This window comes from Octopus bimaculoides, chromosome 5, assembly GCF_001194135.2.
Source record: "Octopus bimaculoides isolate UCB-OBI-ISO-001 chromosome 5, ASM119413v2, whole genome shotgun sequence".
NCBI lineage: Eukaryota > Metazoa > Mollusca > Cephalopoda > Octopoda > Octopodidae > Octopus > Octopus bimaculoides.
In genome coordinates this window covers 126,922,722-126,942,561 of record NC_068985.1, presented here as the reverse complement: position 1 = coordinate 126,942,561, position 19,840 = coordinate 126,922,722, and the positions used below count along the sequence as shown (strand labels likewise).

At 36.2% G+C, this 19,840-nt stretch overlaps 1 protein-coding gene across 1 annotated transcript in view; it reads right to left on the bottom strand.

Moving 5' to 3' along the window:
• LOC106878809 (isocitrate dehydrogenase [NADP] cytoplasmic) overlaps positions 1-19,295 on the bottom strand; it is a 33,976-nt gene extending 14,681 nt beyond the window's left edge. The window contains exons 1-6 of the mRNA XM_052968001.1: positions 18,927-19,295; positions 18,370-18,409; positions 5,468-5,574; positions 3,913-3,999; positions 1,720-1,880; positions 379-522 (exon numbers count right to left, since the gene is read on the bottom strand). Of these exons, the coding sequence (XP_052823961.1) occupies positions 379-522; positions 1,720-1,880; positions 3,913-3,999; positions 5,468-5,574; positions 18,370-18,409; positions 18,927-18,942 (555 nt within the window). The 5' untranslated portion in view covers positions 18,943-19,295. The remainder of the gene's footprint in view (positions 1-378; positions 523-1,719; positions 1,881-3,912; positions 4,000-5,467; positions 5,575-18,369; positions 18,410-18,926) is intronic.
• Positions 19,296-19,840: the final 545 nt, after the last annotated feature.

Here is a 19,840-nt window from a genome sequence, read left to right as displayed (position 1 = left end):
TATATATATATATATATATACATATATATATATATATACACACATGTGTGGGTGTTGTTATTACCAGTCAATGTTGGCAGCAGCCGTAGTTAGTGAGGCAGGGTGGGGAAGATAATTCATTCAATGGTTTCCTTACAATTAGAATAGCTAAGTATGCACATACATGTGTGTGTGTATGTGGTGTGTGTGTGTGTGTGTGTGTGTCTGTGCACATTTATGTACATATTTGTATGTGTATGTGCATGCATGTGTGCATATATAAATATGTGTGTGTCTCTTCACAGATATTTTAGTGCATGAGAGTGCATGTGTATTTATGTGTATAAAAGCTATGAACACTCTGCCAGCAGTCATAGACAAAAATAGAGTGCTTCTCACCTGATCTGTATTGTACATCCCCATAGCAACACCACCACCATCTTTAAAGTCAAATACTGTATACTGTGTTGGTTCACCAGACTCTGGTGTAAACTTTATTTCAACTTTTCCAGGGCCAGGAACAACAAAGTCAGTTGCCTTATACTGCAATAAAGAAAGTTAAAATAAATTCTGGGAAATGATTCTTAACATAAATCACAGTTTTTGGAGGGAGGGATATTGGAAATTAACCCACTGCCTAAGACTTTTTTATTGTCTGCCCCTAAAAAAATAAATGGCTATGTTGACCTCAGTAAGATTTGAACTCTCAGTGTAACAATATCTGTCAAAATGCTGCAAAGTATTTTGTCCAGCATTGCCCCAATTCTGCTTATCCCTTACCCTCAATAACATCAAGGAAACCTCTACATCAGGGGTTCTCAACCATTTTTTTTTTATCAATGGACCCCTTTGTTTACTATTTTATTCTGATGGATCCCCATTGCTGCTCAATGTTTAGAATCTAGCATTATAGAAACTTCTTTCAAAATTCCTTTATTGTTTCTCACACATTAACTCATGAAGTTGAACTATGTAAAATGTTAGAGAAAGAAACCATACTGTTTCTTGCAATACATACCAATACATACATCTAAAGCAAAATTTCTTCATGGGCCCTTAAAATACTATTGTGGATATCCAATTTACTCATTTGTTGTGTGAACCCCCAAAATATTATATGGACCCTCAGGGGCCATATGAACCTCCGCTGAGAACCACTGATGGTCAGTCAACTCACTAGAAATAACAGTGAAATGACCCTCAAATCATATCTTACCATTGGAGGAGGGGAGTTACACCAATAGTTAATTCTAGAGTGAACCTAGATTCATAAAGAAAGCCCAAGATGGAGCAGGGTGGAAGAGATTGGTGAAAATTTGTCCCAATGGTAGAAATGCTCTGAGAACAACTTTACTTGGCATGAATTAACTATCAGCACCTATTAATCTTCATCCCTAAAAAGCAGATACACAAATGATGTTTTTTAAGCTATGACCAACCCTTTTCTCACCATATTTGTATAGAAATGTTCTGACTTTGCTCCTGTTAATTTTGAAAATAATGAAGAATTTAGTAAAATAACTTTGTCATTACTAAGATGGTGTTTGGCACATAATTTAACATGAAATTTAGATGGAAGGCTTTAATTTAGTTTACTTTAAAACAGGAAGTTTGTATCATAAAATCAAGTTGGTATCAAAAGGGTTAATGTCATTTCCTTCACCTTCAAAACAAGCAACAACAAAAACAATTAAATAAATGCCAACATTATACTGAAATTCAAAAGGAGTGCTTTCTTACTTGATCACCATATGCATGACGTCCAATGATGATACTTTTGGTCCATCCTGGCACTAACCTTGGAATGTTCTTACAGATGATGGCCTCCCTAAATACAGTGCCACCTAGAATATTCCGAATTGTTCCATTTGGTGATTTCCACATCTGCTTTAAGTTAAATTCTGAATAGGAAAGGATAATACGACATTGAGTATATAAAACATATTTTCATTATCTCTCTGTCTACTCATCTATGGTATGTATGTGTATATGCTTTTGTGTGTGCATATATATTGTACACATATGCACACACACACACACAATGACATACACACAGACACATACACACAAACATACACAAAAATATATTTTAAAAAGTTTTATATAGAAAATATATTTTTCCCATATACATAAAAAGCACCCAGTACACTCTGTAAAACAGTTGGCATTAGGAAGGGCATCCTGCCAAAACTGACAATTGGAGCCTGGTGCAGCTCTCTGGGTTGCTAGTTCCTCTCAAACCGTCCAATTCATGCTAGCATGGAAAGCAGGTATTGAATAGTGATGATGATGATGATGATGATGATGATGATGCATATATGCATGTGTGTATAGATACTTATTTCTGTATATTAAGGCTGCATACTTAATTCTACATTCCTTAAAGGAAGGCTAGAAATAACTAAGTTATTAGTGTAGGAGAAAACAGCCATGGGACCAGCAGTTTATATTTCTCTATCTGTGCTCTACTAAGACCTTCATCTATGAAATTTAATTAATAGCAAGAATAGAAAGAGATATCACAGGGTTTATCTTCATGCTCCAGTCTTCAATAAAATTTTGGAAATGCTGATGGGTCTTCCCATGAATGTACATGAAATTGACAAGTTCACAGACAGATTTTATAACCTCTTTATACATGAAGTACCAGGCTAATAGTTATTCATATCAAATAAAGCAATGAACAGGGGGAAAACTCTTGAAGTTGGGGTTCTGCAATTAATTCAGCATTTTTCTATAGAAATGTAGGTGTTTTGTTCATTGCAATATGGATGAAGTTTATTAAGTGCAACAACAGCATTCGTTAGATCTTAATCAAGTGCATGCATTTAAAGTTTCAACACCATTAGTTGTTTTTTTTAATTTTTAAGTACTGAGTCCAGCATCTCTTCTTTCACAGTTACATGAAAAGAAACATTACTGATTAAATACTGGCAATTATATGTTGTCTGGTATATCTGTAGATTCATCAAAAACTAAGCTGAATACAAAAGAATTGTTTAAGTCATTTGCATTTTGCCTACAACATTAGCGCTGACCAAAGTCCCATTCCTCTGTAGTGTGACATGAAACTGGGGTTTGTATCATTAGTCACGGAAATATTTTGTGTGTGTGTGCATGCACGTGTGTGTGTGAATGCATGTGCATGCATGTGTGTGCTGCGTGCATGTGCGTGCACATGTTTTATTAAACACTGCAACAATTTCAGCTTTATTCTGAGCAAATTTGCCATAAGAGTATGAGCATTTAGCAGAAACAATATTAGATGACGTAACAAAATTAGCTTTAATCATGATATCAGTTACATTACTGGATATTGTTAACAGTATCTGCTGGCTATTAGGAGGTGAATTAACACAATTTGTTTCTTAATTCTGATTTATATGGAGGAGTCGTCGTCGTTTAACGTCCGCTTTCCATGCTAGCATGGGTTGGACGATTTGACTGAGGACTGGTGAAACCAGATGGCTACACCAGGCTCCAATCTGATTTGGCAGAGTTCCTACAGCTGGATGCCCTTCCTAACGCCAACCACTCAAAGAGTGTAGTGGGTGCTTTTACGTGTCACCCGCACGAAGGCCAGTCAGGCGGTACTGGCAACGGCCACGCTCAAAATGGTGCATTTCATGTGTCACCTGCACAAGAGCCAGTCCAGGGGCACTGGCAACGATCTCGCTCGAAAAATTTAATGTGTCACCCACACAAGAGCCAGCCCAGGGGCACTGGCAACGATCTCGCTCAAAAATCCTACAACAACCCCACACAAGAGCCAGTTCAGGGGCACCGGCAACGATCTCTGAGCAAATGAATAAATGAGTATTATAGTAGAGGCTGTCTTATACAGGTTGGTATTATGAATATTAAGAAAGCAAGGTAATTTGAATTTTGCTTGTAAAGAACAAAATATTGAGAATAGCCATATTTAAATCTTACCTTCAACTCTTTTTTCATCAGGAGTTATGGTGGCACATTTGATTCCAACATTGTACTTTTTAATGGCATGAGCAGCATCAATAGTCACTGAGTAAAAATAAAAAATAAAATAAAAATAAAAATTATTATTCTTAACAAATACTACCAAAACTGAAGGGACCTCTAAATGCAGAAATCTCATAGGATGGATTCTACAAACCTTCCTGTCAAGAGAACCAATAGTTAGGCTAACTCTATAGAAAACCTGAGTGCTAAGCAAATTAGATTACTGCTCAGAGCTTTGGTCTCCTTACTTATCCAGTGTCATAAAAGAAATTGAAGGGTTACGAAGAACATTCACCAGTAAAATAATTTTGGTTAAAAGCATTAACTACTGGGAATATTTGAAAGCGTTGCATCTCTACTATCTTGAATGCTGAAGAGAGAGATATACTATCACATACATATGGAAAATCCTATTCCTAACTTCAGTATTAGAGAGAATTTTGATGCACGAACTGTCAGCTTCCAAATATACCACCTTCAAAATCATCATCATCACCATTATTTAAGGTCTGCTTGGAAGTTGTTTTCCATAAGTGAGTTGAGGATCTTCTGCAATTCACTCTGAATTTCAACAACAATGTTAAAATGGTCACCTTTGAGCTGCATTTTCATCATGGGGAAGAGACAGAAATTTGCTGGTTCTAAATCTGGCAAATAGGGTGGGTGCAGTCATGAAGGATCCAAATTTTCGAGATCCAAAGATCCAGTCACTTTCACCAAATGTCCTTCCTCAAATGCTTCAGAATGTCACAGTAGAACTCTCGATCGATAGTCTGGTCCAGGGGGACAAATTCTCCATGCACAATACCACATTTCTTGGGGTGATGCTCATGGCAGGTCATCCAGATCGCTCATTATCTTCCAGGGATGTTCTTCTGCTTTCGAAACACCAGTGCCACTCAAAACACTGCATACAATGCAGCTGTAAGCTTGCCAAAGCATGCTCAATGTCTCTGTAGCAGACTTCCCAAATTTAGCACAAAATTTCACCTTGGCTCTTTGTTCCTGTCCATGACAAAATTGCAAACTACAGCATACATGTGACCACAAAAACAAAAATTTCACAACTTGCCAAGTAAACACAGCAATGTCACTTGGTACACTGCTTCATGAAGGTCACTGCTAGCTCTCACTGTGCATGCAACTGTGTGCTGCCATCTGTTGGTGGACTACAGAACTACTCCAGGAACTTTTTGATACCATCTTGTATAGATAACATATTAGGGTTCAAAATGAAGCGTACATCAACCTTTGTTTTTGTCAGTTAAAAACAACAATAATGATGATAACTTTGATGCTGATGCTGGTGATTAAATTTTAAAATTCAATTCTTATCACTCATTGCACAAACTAAAGAATCACTGACACAACTAAATACATTTTATTATGCAGAGCTTACAAAAATACCAAATAATATATTTTTTAAAAAGCAACAACCCCTACAAACAACAATAACAAAATGACTGAAATTAATTGTATCATCAATTCATAAAATATCAGTTTATATTACCTTGGTCATTTGTTTTGTCTCTGTTCTGGATGGAAAGATCATAAAAATGGTACTCAAGTTCAACAAAAGGCTGGATCAATTTCTCTTTAATTAAATCCCAAATGATTCTGAAATTTAAAATTTTATTTCTTTTTTTATTTTATTTACTTTTATTATTTAGCATTGTGTAAATATTTCACTCATCTCAACCAATTGTGATAATAAAGCCAACTACCTAACATTGCCAAGACAAACCTATGAATAGGTTAGTCGGTGTTAGCATATAGAATGAATACAGTATTAAAAGACTGACTCAAAACAAATATACAATGCAAAAAAAATATTACCAATGACTAATATCATTTTCATTTTTCCAGCTAGTACAGAGAGACAACCCAGGATAGGTTTTGATCTTATTCTGGCCTCATTAGTGAAGAACAGTCGTCATTGTATTTAACAATGTATTTAACATGTCGGCCAATGGCAAACTACCCCAATATCCTTGCCAAGAAAACATTATGGGAAAGAATGAAGTAATGCTATGGCTTCATCTGATGGAAACTCATGCTTCATTCGATGGGAGAAATTATGCTTAATCAGGAAGACTTTCATTGTAGTGTCATCAACACACTGTAAAAATGTACAATACATAACAACAATGATGATTCTCTGACATACCCCTAACCAACATGCAGACACTCGAATTCCTTTGATTACTTTCTCCCTTCCAAACTGAACCTCTAACAGACCACAATTGTGTCTGCACCTGGGAGTAGAACAGCAAACTAAAGAGTACTGAAATCTTCCTTTATACATCTATAATGGTTCATTGCTACTAACTAACATTTTTGTACCAGTCTATCATTAAATAGGCTTTAAGTTATTTAGTAATTGGTGATAATGAAAATAAAAACAAAAATATTCTGATATTGTTAATAGTATATAGAAACTTAGAAATGCATTTTTATATGGCTCATAAATTAAACAGTTAATAGGATTCTATCAAAATACAGTAATGGTATTTTTACAATAAGTTTTAAAAACTAAATATATAGATGACTTGAATGGGAATGAGTGATTAATTGCAATGGAAAATAACAGTAAATAAAGAGATAATTAACAGTAATGAAAAGAAAAAAGAAAAAAAAACATTCTCTTCTAATAAATACATAAAGTCACACACACACACACACACACACACACACACATATTTATGTTTAAAAGATGTGTGGGGTAGGGGTAATGGTTATAGATATTTTAAAGGGATGTGAGTTGAGTTGAATGCATATGTGCGTTGATCTATGTCTTCATTCTAGATCAGTAGGTTACATATTGCTCTAATTATTTGTACTTTAATGGGCAGTTTGATTGATTACTGAAGTTTCTATTAGTTATTTTGGTTAGCCATAGATTTGCTTGTTTTGTAGATGTTTAAAAGAAGTATAGGTACAAAGATGTATGTAGTTAAGTATGAAAGTTCAACTTTTGTTTTGGCTTTTGAAATATTTGTCAAATTTACATAGGAGTATGTTTAGTAATTAATTTAAAGAAGAGATGTTGCCTTCTTCTGTTTAACTAATTTTTTCTTTGTATTCCCTGACATACCCCTAACAAACATGCAGACACTCCAAATACTTTTGATTGTTTTCTCACCTTCAAACTGAACCTCTATCAAACCACAGCTGTGCCTGCACCTATTCAACATGACATGACCACTACCTAAATATGACTACCCAACATATACCCACATACTACACAATGCTTGCCACCTCCCAAACTTTATGGTAATCCAAGTCATCTGACTGGTTGGAGCTCCATTAGTTTTAGGCTAACTGTCTCTAGTAACGCATGTGCTTCACTGCTAAATTATCAGAAACAGCTAGGTGGGTGACTAAAACCATCTTATACATGTCCCTCCACATCTGACACATAACAAAAACTCACAGCTCTAAATCTCATAAGTGGTCTCGCTGTCACCTTTTGAGTCCACAATATCCTCTAGCAGATGCTACTGCCAGGCTAAGAACAACTGCTCCAATGAATATTTGATGCAAATGTAAAATGAGGACAGGGTGAAAAATATTGTGTTAGCATTATGAAATACCCAAAGTTGAGATAGAGTGAAGAAGACATGGAAAAAGCAGTGTAGTTAGATCTCAGATGTTGGACCTTATAGATGTTGGACCTTATAGATGTCGGACCTTATAGATGTTGGACCTTATACAGGATCAAAGCAAGTAATGATTCATTCATCCAGTCAACGCCAATATGAATAAGCAAATGCTAAAATACAGGAATATTAATAATCCTTTGTATTATAGGTACAAGGCCTGAAATTTTGGGGGGAGGAGGGATAGTTGATTACATCAACCCCAGTGCTCAACTGGTACTCATTTTATCTGCCCCAAAAGGATGAAAGGTAAAGTTGACTTTGTTGGAATTTAGACACAGAAAGTAAAGACAGACGAAATGCTGCTAAGCATTTAATCCAGTGCGCTAACAATTCTATCAGCTCACTGTCTTATACAAGAATATCAATAATAACAATGATCATGACAATAACATGACAGTGTGAGGAAGAAGATTATAAGGATTAAGAAGATATAAATGTAAAAAACCTAGTTTATTTAACTAACTCCTTCAGCACCCTAACAGTTATTGCCCCAGACAGCCAGATTATATCTGAAGATAAAAACCCATATCAGATTAAGAGAAAGTTCAAAAATTGAGAACAGAGGTTGTGAGAAAATATAACTGTAAACTCAAATGTGTGAACTTAAGGGTGAATAAGAGCCAGAGACAGAGACTGGGAAGAGATAGTGTGTGTTTCCATGTGTAAGTTAAATGTTTGCATATATGTCTATAAGTTATAGATTAATGAGATAGATAGTGTGTAGCATCTCAGAATGATATGGCCATAACATGGACTTGTATAGAGAAATGAATTCAGAAATTCAATTTTAAAATGTTGCTATTTATATTCCTCCTCTTGATAGACTATTTGAGAAGTAGGTGATTTGATTATGAATACAAGTCAGTGGTGTCATATGTACTGATATGTAGTGTCATCGTTTTCTATACACTCCATAAATTCAATTAGATTTAGTACATTTATTTACAAAGCATTAAATTATAAAATGATATAGCTCCTTACAATTATAAACATTATTGTCCAAGTACAAATTCTGCTGAGGTAAACTTTACCTTTCATCCTTTCGGTGTCAATAAAATAAGTACCAGTTGAACACTGGGACCAATGTAACCAACTCATCCCTTGCCACCAAATTGCTGGCCTTGTGACAAAATTTGAAACCAAAGGCAGTAAGCTGGCAAAATTGTTAGTATGCTGAATGAAATGCTTAGTGATATTTCACCTGTTGCTCCATTCTGAGTTCAAATTCTGTCGAGATTAACTTTGCCTGTCATCCTTTCGGGGTCGATAAAATAAGTACCAGTTAAAGACTGGGTCAAGGTAATTGACTCATCCCCTCTCCCATTATTATTATCATTATTGTTACTACTATTATTATTATTATTATTATTATTATTATTATTATTATTAAGGTACCAAATCAGTAGGCTATGAGATGGAATACTTTGCAATATATAGTTACATGGTCATGTGGCTAGGACATTAAGCACAGAGCTCTCAACTCTGGGTTCATATGACAAAGTACTTTACTTTCCATAGCTCCAATTCCCTCAACTGGCAAAAATTAGTGTTAAGACTGATAAAGTGATAGAGCACCCAGTTATCCTCAACATAACATGGCTGTGTTAACTCTTTAGCTTTCAGATTATTCTGTCCGATGAAATGCTTATTTATTCACATTGTTTTGAATTAATCATGCATTAACTTGTAGCTTTGAGATTTGGATGATGTGATTGCTTATTTTAAGAATAACATTGTCAGGAAGGTTTGAGAGGCCAGATCTGGTTACTTTGAACATAAGACAGGTAGAATATTTGGACAGAACTGGTCAGTTTAAATGCTAAAGGGTTAATAAGTCAGTGGTACAATCAAAAACCTTCAGATATAAAGAGGGATAAGTCCAGCTATGAATTTCTATATCCTATCTTTATTCTTTACCCTTTTTTATTCTTTACAGCTTTCTGCATTCAAATCCCACTAGGGCACACTTTCATATTTGCAAGAGGCTAGTACTGATTCTATACAATAATTTCTTACATGGACTCAAGCTCACATATTTGTTAGCCTTGAATACACATGATGTTATAAACCCAAACTGAAATATCTAAGTTTAAAAGGTTTTAATCAACTAGAAATACAGTAATCTACAATACAAACAAAGATTGTTAAATTGTAAGCAAAATTAAACTTCAACGCAATAACAGTTTTATGCAGCGAGTTACTACAGTCTCAACTAACTAAAAACTAACACTGAACATGTTGTGCCGTAAACAGAACAGAACTCTGCATAGTTTCACTGCAGGCAAATAACAGCAATCGAGACAATCAAAGTTACGTGATCAAAACTATAATCACAACACATGATTCATTCAACCCCAGTATATGACTGGTACTAGATACATTCCTCTTCTGATAACACTTCTGCCATTTTGCTATCTTTATTATGAAATCAGTTATGGACAGGCCAATGATGGAGCCTCTATGTAGTTGCTCCTTCATAGAGTTTTTAATCATTTGGTCATGGGAAGAGCAGTATCCATGACTAACTGTATTTTTAGAGCCTTTGAGAATGGTAGAAGGAAAGGAAGAAGTTGACCCAGAGCTAACCTGAATTCGGAGTGAACTCCAGTAAAGGCAATCAAAGAGTGAACTCCAGTAAAGACTCAAAGACCAGATGAGAATATTGAACTAGACAATGGATTAATAGTACCACTCCAGAAATATCAACTAAATCTCTTTCAAATTATAATGAACGCATACCTATACAAGTATGCCTTCAACCTAACTTTGTTTCCTCATGACTTTCAGAAAAATGAACATTTTTTTTTAATGTTCTACAAACACCTTTCAGATGGTGTAGATTACAGTTATATCAGAATTTGTGGGTAAAACTTTTTCAGAGGTGGGGAGAGTAGTTTCAGATAATTCACACAAGTTGATTTTGATTCTTCAAAACTTGCAGAAAAAGGGTATTTTTTAATGAAATTTTCTACAAATACCTTTCAGATGGTGTACATTTTTTAAATTACACCTTCTCCTCAACTTACGACCAAGTTCTGTTCCGATTGGCAGGTCATAAGTCGATCTGGTTGTAAGTCAGATTTATATTTTTCAACACTATTTTCATTCAAATGCAACTGATGCTTGAAAGTGACTGAATAAGAGACAGTGGCAGGCAGTGGATGCCTGGGTCTGAGGCAGACCTGCATTGCTAAATACTGCCATAGTCTTTGTATGGACAACTGTTGGAGGAAATAAGGAAATATTTTTTTGTGGTCATAAGTGTGGATGATCATAAGCCAGATAGGTCACAACTTGAGGAGAAGGTGTATATTGGAATTTAATGTAAAAAAAAATTAGTGGGTGCACACTCATACACACTGACACACCAGCATCTTAAAAGCAAGATGCACACTGGATAATGTAGCCCTTGATACACAATGACTGAAGAAAAGTTTTAATGAGTATGGATGAAATGCTTTTGATAGTAGGTAACCTTGCTCAGACCTAACAGGAAGGTAAACTATAACAATTCATTTATAAAAATAAGGAGACTTCAATAAATTCATTTGTCAGGACTGTAGAGTCAAATATTCCCGGCCTTGCCCTAAGTTTCAGAGTGAGAGAGAGAAGAAAAAGCAATGTAGTTACTAGGACAGAAGCCAGTTGTCTGATATGTTGCTGATATTTGAAACAGTACTGCCATGAACTGACAAAACTAGGTAAACAAATACTGTCATATCCACTGGACTGATAATTTGACAATAATTTGTCAACATTTAATGTAAATATGCCAGATCTTTATAAGACTGTGGCATATTGTTCTTGAGCAAAATTTTTAGCTGTCAGCAATTTGAGTTTGATTAATTTGAATCTGATTAATTTGAGTTCAGTTAAAGTACACACAATACACACTATGGAGTGGTTGGTAGATGAACAAAGATAGTATAGGGTAAAGAGAACTCTGCAAGTCTGTCAAGAACAAGAGCAATCCCTTTAATGATGGTACATGATCAAATGCACCAAGTCACTTCAAATGCACTGAGTTACATCAAATGCATGGAAATATATGTCCTTCCTCACACTATGTGGTTGGTGTAGGAAAGGATGCATAACCATAGCACCATGTCAAAAATGGTATGAATGTGGTGTGGTCCCTGACTCCCCTGCAAGGATAGCAACTCTAAATAAAAACTAATTTGAATAGTAATGACCAGTGCAGCCCATGCTGACATGGAAAGTGAATATAAAATGAAAATGAGAATTGTTATTATTATTATTGAGCTCATAAAATTGTTAGACTAACAGACAAAATGCTTAGCAGCATTTCTTCTGGTTTTATGGTCTGAGTTCAAGTGTCACCAAGGTTAACTTTGCCTTTCATCCTTTCAGAGTCAATAAAATAAGTACTATTTGAGTACTAAGGGTGATGTAATTGATTTGTCCCACCCCCAAAATTTCAGTCCTTGTGCCTATCAGGTCTTATGCCAATCAGGGTCTTGTACCTACCTGGTCTTGTGGCTAAGTGGAAAGGATTATCATTATTGAGCTCATAGACCCATTAGAATAAAAGTTAAAATGCTTATTGCCATTTTTTTCAGCTCTTTACATTCTAAGTTCTAATACTATTGAGGTCAGTTTTGCATTTCAACCTTCTGAGGTTGATAAAATAAAGCAGTCAATAAAATAAAGTACCAGTCAAGTGCTGAGGTCAATAGAATTGATTAAGGTTTTCCACCACACCACTACTCAAATTTCAGGCCTAGTGCCTATATTAGAAATATCATCATTATTACCATTGCTGCTGTTGTCATAGTCCTAGCGGAACCTTTTCATAACTTGTCACAAGAAAATTTAACTTCATGATAATTAGAGCATTCCTCTCCTCTTATCACTGTGTGAGTTTCTTTCATTCTCATACTTATTTCATTCCTTTTCTCTTGACATACATACCTAGCAACTTATTTTTCTACCTAACTGTTTCCCTTTTTGCTTGTCTCTCTGTATACACACACACATAAGAAATTGATTACATTTAAATGACAATGCTTTTCCATTCACACACACACACACACACACACACACACACACACACACAGAGGATGCAGTGAATAAATTGTCATCTAAATTATACAAAAATGAAAATAACACTGACATCTCATTTTAACAGATATATTTACCAAAATTACATAACAATTTTTTTAAATATTAAAGAGTAAATTTATTCAATAAAATTGCCACTGGCTTCAACCACAGCCTCCAGGCAACTTCAGAATCTCCAGCAACTCTTCTGATGGTCTCCTTGTTTAAGTTGGTGAATGCTGCCATAATCCTTGCCTTCAGTTCATCTTTGGGGTTACAAGGAGTTTTGTTTGTCTCTTGCTCACCACACATAATAATCAAGGGGTTTGCAGTCTGAGGAGTTAGGTGGCCAGATGTTAGGGGTGATGTGGTTGCAGAAATTGTGCAACAGCCATGATTGGGTTCACCTGCTTGTGTGGCATAGTGCAGAGTCCTGTTGCCAGACATAGGGTCTTCCAGCAGCTCCCACTCATAATCCAGGCACTTGATGTAGGCCTCCGTGTTGAGCCTGAGGCTGCGTGGGAAGATGAATGGAGGCATAATGTCACCATCACTAGTAATCACTCCAAACAACATGATGTTGAGACTTCATTTGATTTTTATCACTCTCGGTACATGTTTTGGGGACACGGCAAGCCAACTGTTGTTCTGTGTGTTCACCATCTGATCCTGGCAGAAATTTTTCTCATCTAAGCAAAATCAAAGCACATTCAGTTGGAGGGGATGCTTGAGTTTGTTCAAAAGCTTTGTAGTGCGGTCTTTCCTCTTGTCCTTGACGGCTTGGGATAAAAATTGACCCTTTCTCATCTTGTATGAGGAATACTGAATGTCTTCATGCACTACCTGCCTGATAAGAAACTCAGACACTGCCATGTCCCTGGCGATGGACCTGATTGACTTGGAGGGATCGTTGTCAATCATGGCCTGGATCTCACTGACAAATTCAGGAGTTCTTTTCCTATCACAATGATCAGAATGAGTTTTCCGAGCTGCCACACCTTCGTAATCACCATTAGACTCACCCAACTCTTTCCAAATCCTCTGCACTGTCCTCAGATTGACACCCAGACTCTGAAATGTTCATATTGGATCTTCTGCTGCGAATACCAAGCAGTACAGCATGTTGTTTCAAAATTTCTGAAAGAGGAAATTGCGTCATGGTACTGTTTTTTCTCACAGACAGTACCCAACTGACCCTACTATACTGTGTAATTGACAAAATCAAAAACAAGCAATGTGTGTGCAAGGAATTAAAAATATAAAATGGTGACAATTTACCCATCATACCCTGTATATGTATGTATGTATGTCTGTCTGTATGTATGCATGCATGCAAGCATGTATGTATGTATGTATGTATGTATGTATATATGTATGTATTATGTATATACACACACACACACATATATATTGGTTGGTTTTAATTATGGGAGAAATAGAGCAATGAACTACAAATTTATACCAATATACTTGTCAAACTGAATGAACCAATGATTTGAAATGAAAGCATAAATAAGAAAACACTATAGTTGTTCAAGTAATTATGTATATCTCTGAATTATGCAAATGCTTGAACTGGGCATCACCGCAGAGAAGCAAAGGCCCCATTAGCTCCATCCAAATTTAAGAGCAATCAATAACTCAGGATTCAAAGGACAACAGTCTTTTGATATCCTGTCAAAAAACATAAGGAGTCTCTCTCTAATACTCTTCTACTTGCTCCCTTCCTTCCCCTTCTACTCTATCATCAGATGTTAATCCTACTGTTCTTATATGCACATATGTCTATATAAAGATTTCTGTTTTTCTTCATATTGTATTTTTGCTGATTAATGCCAATGAATAGGACTGACAACTTTTGTTTACTTAAGTGGGTTTTATGCTAACATTAGTGTCTGCCAATTTCATGAAACGTGTACATCATATAAAGCATTAATGGTGGAGATGTGTAACTTAGTGGTTAGGGTGTTGAACTCATGATCATAAGATTGTAGTTTCGATTCCTGAACTGGGTAACATGTTGACTATATTTTCTGTTATCTCTACATACATACATACATACATACAGACAGACAGACAGACACACAGACAGACAGACACACAGACAGACGCATATATATATATTTTAATATTTTGATTAATCATAGTGATACTAATAACCTGGTATTACATAGTGATTTTCATTAGCTCTCTTTCTCTCTCTCTCTATTATATATGAATATATATATCATCATCATCATCATCACTTAGGATTCATTTTCCATGCTGGCATGGGTTAGATGGTTTGACTGGAACTGGTAAGCCAGAGAGCTGCACCAGGCTCCAGTCTGTTTTGATTTAGTTTCTATGGCCGGATGCCCTTCCTAAAGCCAACCACTCCTCAGAGTGTACCAGGTGCTTTTAACATGTCACCAGCATGGGTGCCTTTAACATGTCACTAGTACAGGTAAATTTATTGTGTCACTGGCACCAGTGCCATCTACATATCACCCACACAGGTGCCTTTTACATGTCACCAGCACCGGCTATGACTATTATTTCACTAAGCTTGACGTGCCTACTCAAGCACAGCAAATCGTCAACAGGTCACTCGTCATCAACTCTGTGAAACTCAACATCTGAAGATCGTGTGTGTATACAGATAGACATACTTACACTCATACAGAATCCAAGGAAACTGCAGGTGGTCTGTATCAGCAAGACTTGTATTTAATAAAATCAATAAAAAGAGTATAGTGAATTTGCTATGAGGAGTAGAAAATCCAACATTTTCAACAGAGTCCTTCTTCAGGCTAAAGTTGACAAGAGAGAAATTAATGGGTGACAGCAGTTTTACATCATCTAACTTAGAAAAACAGCTGCAGCTAGTTTTTATTGATTTTACTATATATATAAATATATAAATGCATGTGAAGCCATGTTGCTTAGTGGTTAGGGTGTTGTACTAACAATTGCTAGATCATGGGTTCGATTTCCAGACCAAATGGCATGCCGTGCTCTTGAGCAAAACACTTCATTTCAAGTTGATCAAGTCCACTCAGCTGTTAACACTTTTGTTACCATATTTCAGTTTAACATAAGTTACCATTGTTTCAATTAGCTTTTAAAATAATGAAGAATTTATTAAAATAACTTTCTTATCATTAAGCTGGGGTCTGGAAATAAAATTTTAATAAAAGATTATAATTTAGAGTACTTTAAAACAATAAGTTTATGCCATAGAACATGGGGTGGTTTCAGGCAGGTTGGTATTAAAAGGGTTAAGGGCAGCCATGCAATGGAGTATCCTTCCAATCAGGGGGGATGTTGGCTTGTTCGCCTAGTCAGTAGGATGGCACCATTTGAAAGCTAAAATGATGCAAAATGCATTGATACTATTCATATATAACATTTGTTAGTCTGGTAAATCACATGACCATGTGATATATAAATGCTCACGCATATATTTGAAATATACAGGCACATATACATATACATGCATATGTACATATATACACATGCATATACATAGAAACATATTTTTATTGGCTTTAGTCTAACAGAATGGGTTATACCAGTGAGATTGACTCAATTTTTGTTCTTCTTGAACATTTACAAGTTGACATCATTAGAAAAAACATGAACAAGAAGAGAATTCATCTAGGAAGATAGGATCGACTATAACGACTAGGTATAGGGGCTTAGAATGATGTACATGATATGAGTGATGAGAGAAGAAATAAGTGGGGGTGAGATGACATTTGGAGATAATTTGAAACCTCAACTGCCAGATAACTGGTCAGCCGCTAAGAGTGAGCCAGCAGAGCTTCACATGATCAGTCTATTAAGCAAGCAGTCAGTGTGAAGTTGTGGTTTTCTAGAATGTTCTTTCTTATGCCTATAATAGACAGTTTTGGCACTCAATTAATCGCACAGTGTTGAAGGCAGCTGATTATTTCATGTTCCTCTATACTTGTCGTCCAACGGTTCCCAGACATTTATGAAGACACCTCAAGGTTCTTGGACAGACCCATTCTGGACATTCACACGTCTTATTAGTAACTTCTGCTGACGCAGCACTTTTTCTCACACCCAGCCAGCAAATATTTACATCATTTATTGTAAACAGCCAACACCAATACCTCCATGTTCAGCAATAAATATTTCAGTTAAATGTTTGCAAATATGCTTCAGTTATTATTCATGCAGCCAACAAAATATATCTTCATGTATATATATATGATGTGTGTGTGTGCATGCATGTATTTATGTATGCGTGTGTGTGTGTGTGTGTGTGTGTGTGTGTGTGTGTGTGTGTGTGTGTATATATACGTATGTCTTCAGGTGCCACTTGAAAAGCACCCATGCTGGTGCTGCACAAACGTACCTGTGTTGGTGACATGTAAAAAGTACCCAGCACACTCTCTTACGTGGTGCACGTTAGGAAGAGCATCTAGCCGTTGAAATCATGCCTCAACAGACAGCTGGAGTCTGGACAGCTCCCTGCTCTATGTCAAACCGTCCAACTCATGCCAGCATGAAAAGCGGACGTTAAACGATGATGATGGTGATGATGATGATGATTTACCAGCGCCAAATTGCACAAACCAAGCCAACCACGCGACAATATCTAGCTCCTTGGAGTAGAAGCCACTGAAGCAGCTCTGAAAGGGCAGAGAGAGGACACTGCTCATCTGTAAACCAGACGTTGGAGTGTGTGCGCATGAGCAACTTTATGCCAATTAAGTGCATGGTCTTTTTTTTTTCTTTCTTTTGGATATGCTCGAGGATTTCTGATTGTGAAGCAACAGCATTATCCCGGCTGTGGGAGCAGTACACATTTGAGCTTTATAGAGGGTTAATAATTGTTAAAGGTTCAATCTCAAGTAATTTTTGGCCTCAAGATATGATTTTTATCTGTATGTAAAATACCCATGTTTATACGTAAGCGAGCGCACGATGTGTGTGAAACTCTTCCCAAAGACTGACCAATTTTGGAGAATTAGATGATTAGATGAATTGTAGAGAATTAGATGATTTTCATACTGAGATGAAACTGGTCAATACTGTAAGATAGAATGAAATAATATTTATTCGAAGCTGAGTCGCTACTCGGAATTTTTTTTGTATTGATTACCTTTGGATCTTTAGCAAAAAGGCACTGAGAGAGAGAGAGAGAGAGAGAGAGAGAGAGAGAGAGAGAGAGAGAGAGAGAGAGAGAGAGAGAGAGAGAGAGAGACAGAGAGAGAGAGAGAGAGAGAGAACGGGTGGTACACTGAGGTGTGAACGAAATAGAAAGTAAACACAGAAAACACATACACAGAGAGGGAAAGAGTGTAAGGTGAAATACAGCAAGACAGACAGGTAGGAGACAGAATGTGACATTAGGATGTACACATAAACGCATTCATGAACAATATATAACCACACAAAATGACACTCGTACAATCACTCATAAAATGATATGTACAAAAGTACGTAACACACAGAGACCGTGGGACGCCCCCAGCAGGATTTCACGATGTTTAATATGCACACCCTGTGTGTGTGTGTGTGTGTGTGTGCATACGGTTAAAACAAACTTTCGCCAAATAAACTGACACGCACACATACACAGAAGACAACCAAAGGTATATAAAAAATTATATTGCCCTACAGACGCACAAACACACACACACGCACGGATGTTGGGTGGTTGTTAATCACAAACCTGGTCATTTCGTCGCCTTGCATCTCCACCACCGCACCACCTAAAAAAAAAGAGGAAACAATGAAAAGCCGGAAAAGAAATTTGGAAAATGATAAACATAAATCGTGGTTTTGTAATATTCATTTGTTATTTGTTATAACACACACGATTTGAGACGTCTGCTAATTATGGTAAAACGTCGAAAATAGATTTTGAGCGTGTGTGCGTTTACGTATATATACATACATACACATAAATGTGCGCGTGCGGTTGCAATATATCATTCATAAGAATATTTTAAAACCAAAAGTAAATATAAAATGAATATGTGAATATGCCCATTATAGATTTATATATCCATTACATATAGCCATAACATGGATTCTTTTTATTAAAAAATGTTTTTGTTAAATGATAGATTCGCCAAGTAATTTACACAAAAGATACAAATGCACACACACGCACACAGACACACACACATAAACATATAAATCAAAGCAGGAATGTACACAATGTATACATACATACGCACACACATATATAAACAGACAGATAGATAGATAGATAGATAGATTTACCTTTGATTTTTGTCATCTTGACAGCGTTGGTGATCTTGCAGTAATAGGTGTCAAATGCCAATTAGTTTTACTGTTTGTATAAGTTAACTTTTTATCAGCCACCGCCTTTCTTTCTATTCGATTGAATTGAACTGAACCACAGTTCACTGGATGTACTTTACAATCTTTGTAATTAATACGTATCGATGATGATGTTGATGACAGTAGGTGGTGGTGGTGGAGGTGGTGATAGTGAAGGTTGTAATGATGACGATATGTCGTCGTCGTGGTTAAAATCCGGAATCGTTGCTGTTATTGTTGTTTTTGCTAAGTCACTACTACTACTACTACTACTACTACTACTACAGCTGCTGCTGTTATATAACCACTGCTGTTACCACCACCACTGCTGCTGCTGCTGAGACTACTACTACTACTACTACTACAGATAACACCTTATTTTTATATTTTGTTTTTTACTCATTGGTGTGTATTGCTTGCATTTTGTTCAGCAGCTGATGTAATCACGTGATACCATCTGTTTTACCTCCCTCCACTCTTTCTCTTTCTTAAATACAACATACATACATACATACATATACACTGATACATACATTCATAAATATACATATATATATTCATAGATAGATAACTAGGTAGAGAGGAAAAGACAGAGGGGAGGGATTATTCAGCTGTAAAGTTATATAACGGGCTCAAGAGCTGAGAGTTTTGTGTATAGCACTAAGGACTGCGACGAAACTCCCGGCTCTTGATTCACTTGTGTAACTTTACAGCCGTATAACATATATATTTGCTGTTATATACTGAGTTCTAGTACCTGATTATTCCACCAAATCTTACGCAGTGCAATATGTCTCGAGCTTACCAACTTGTCAAATTAATTAGCTCAACTTGTATCGAAAGATGATCCAAGA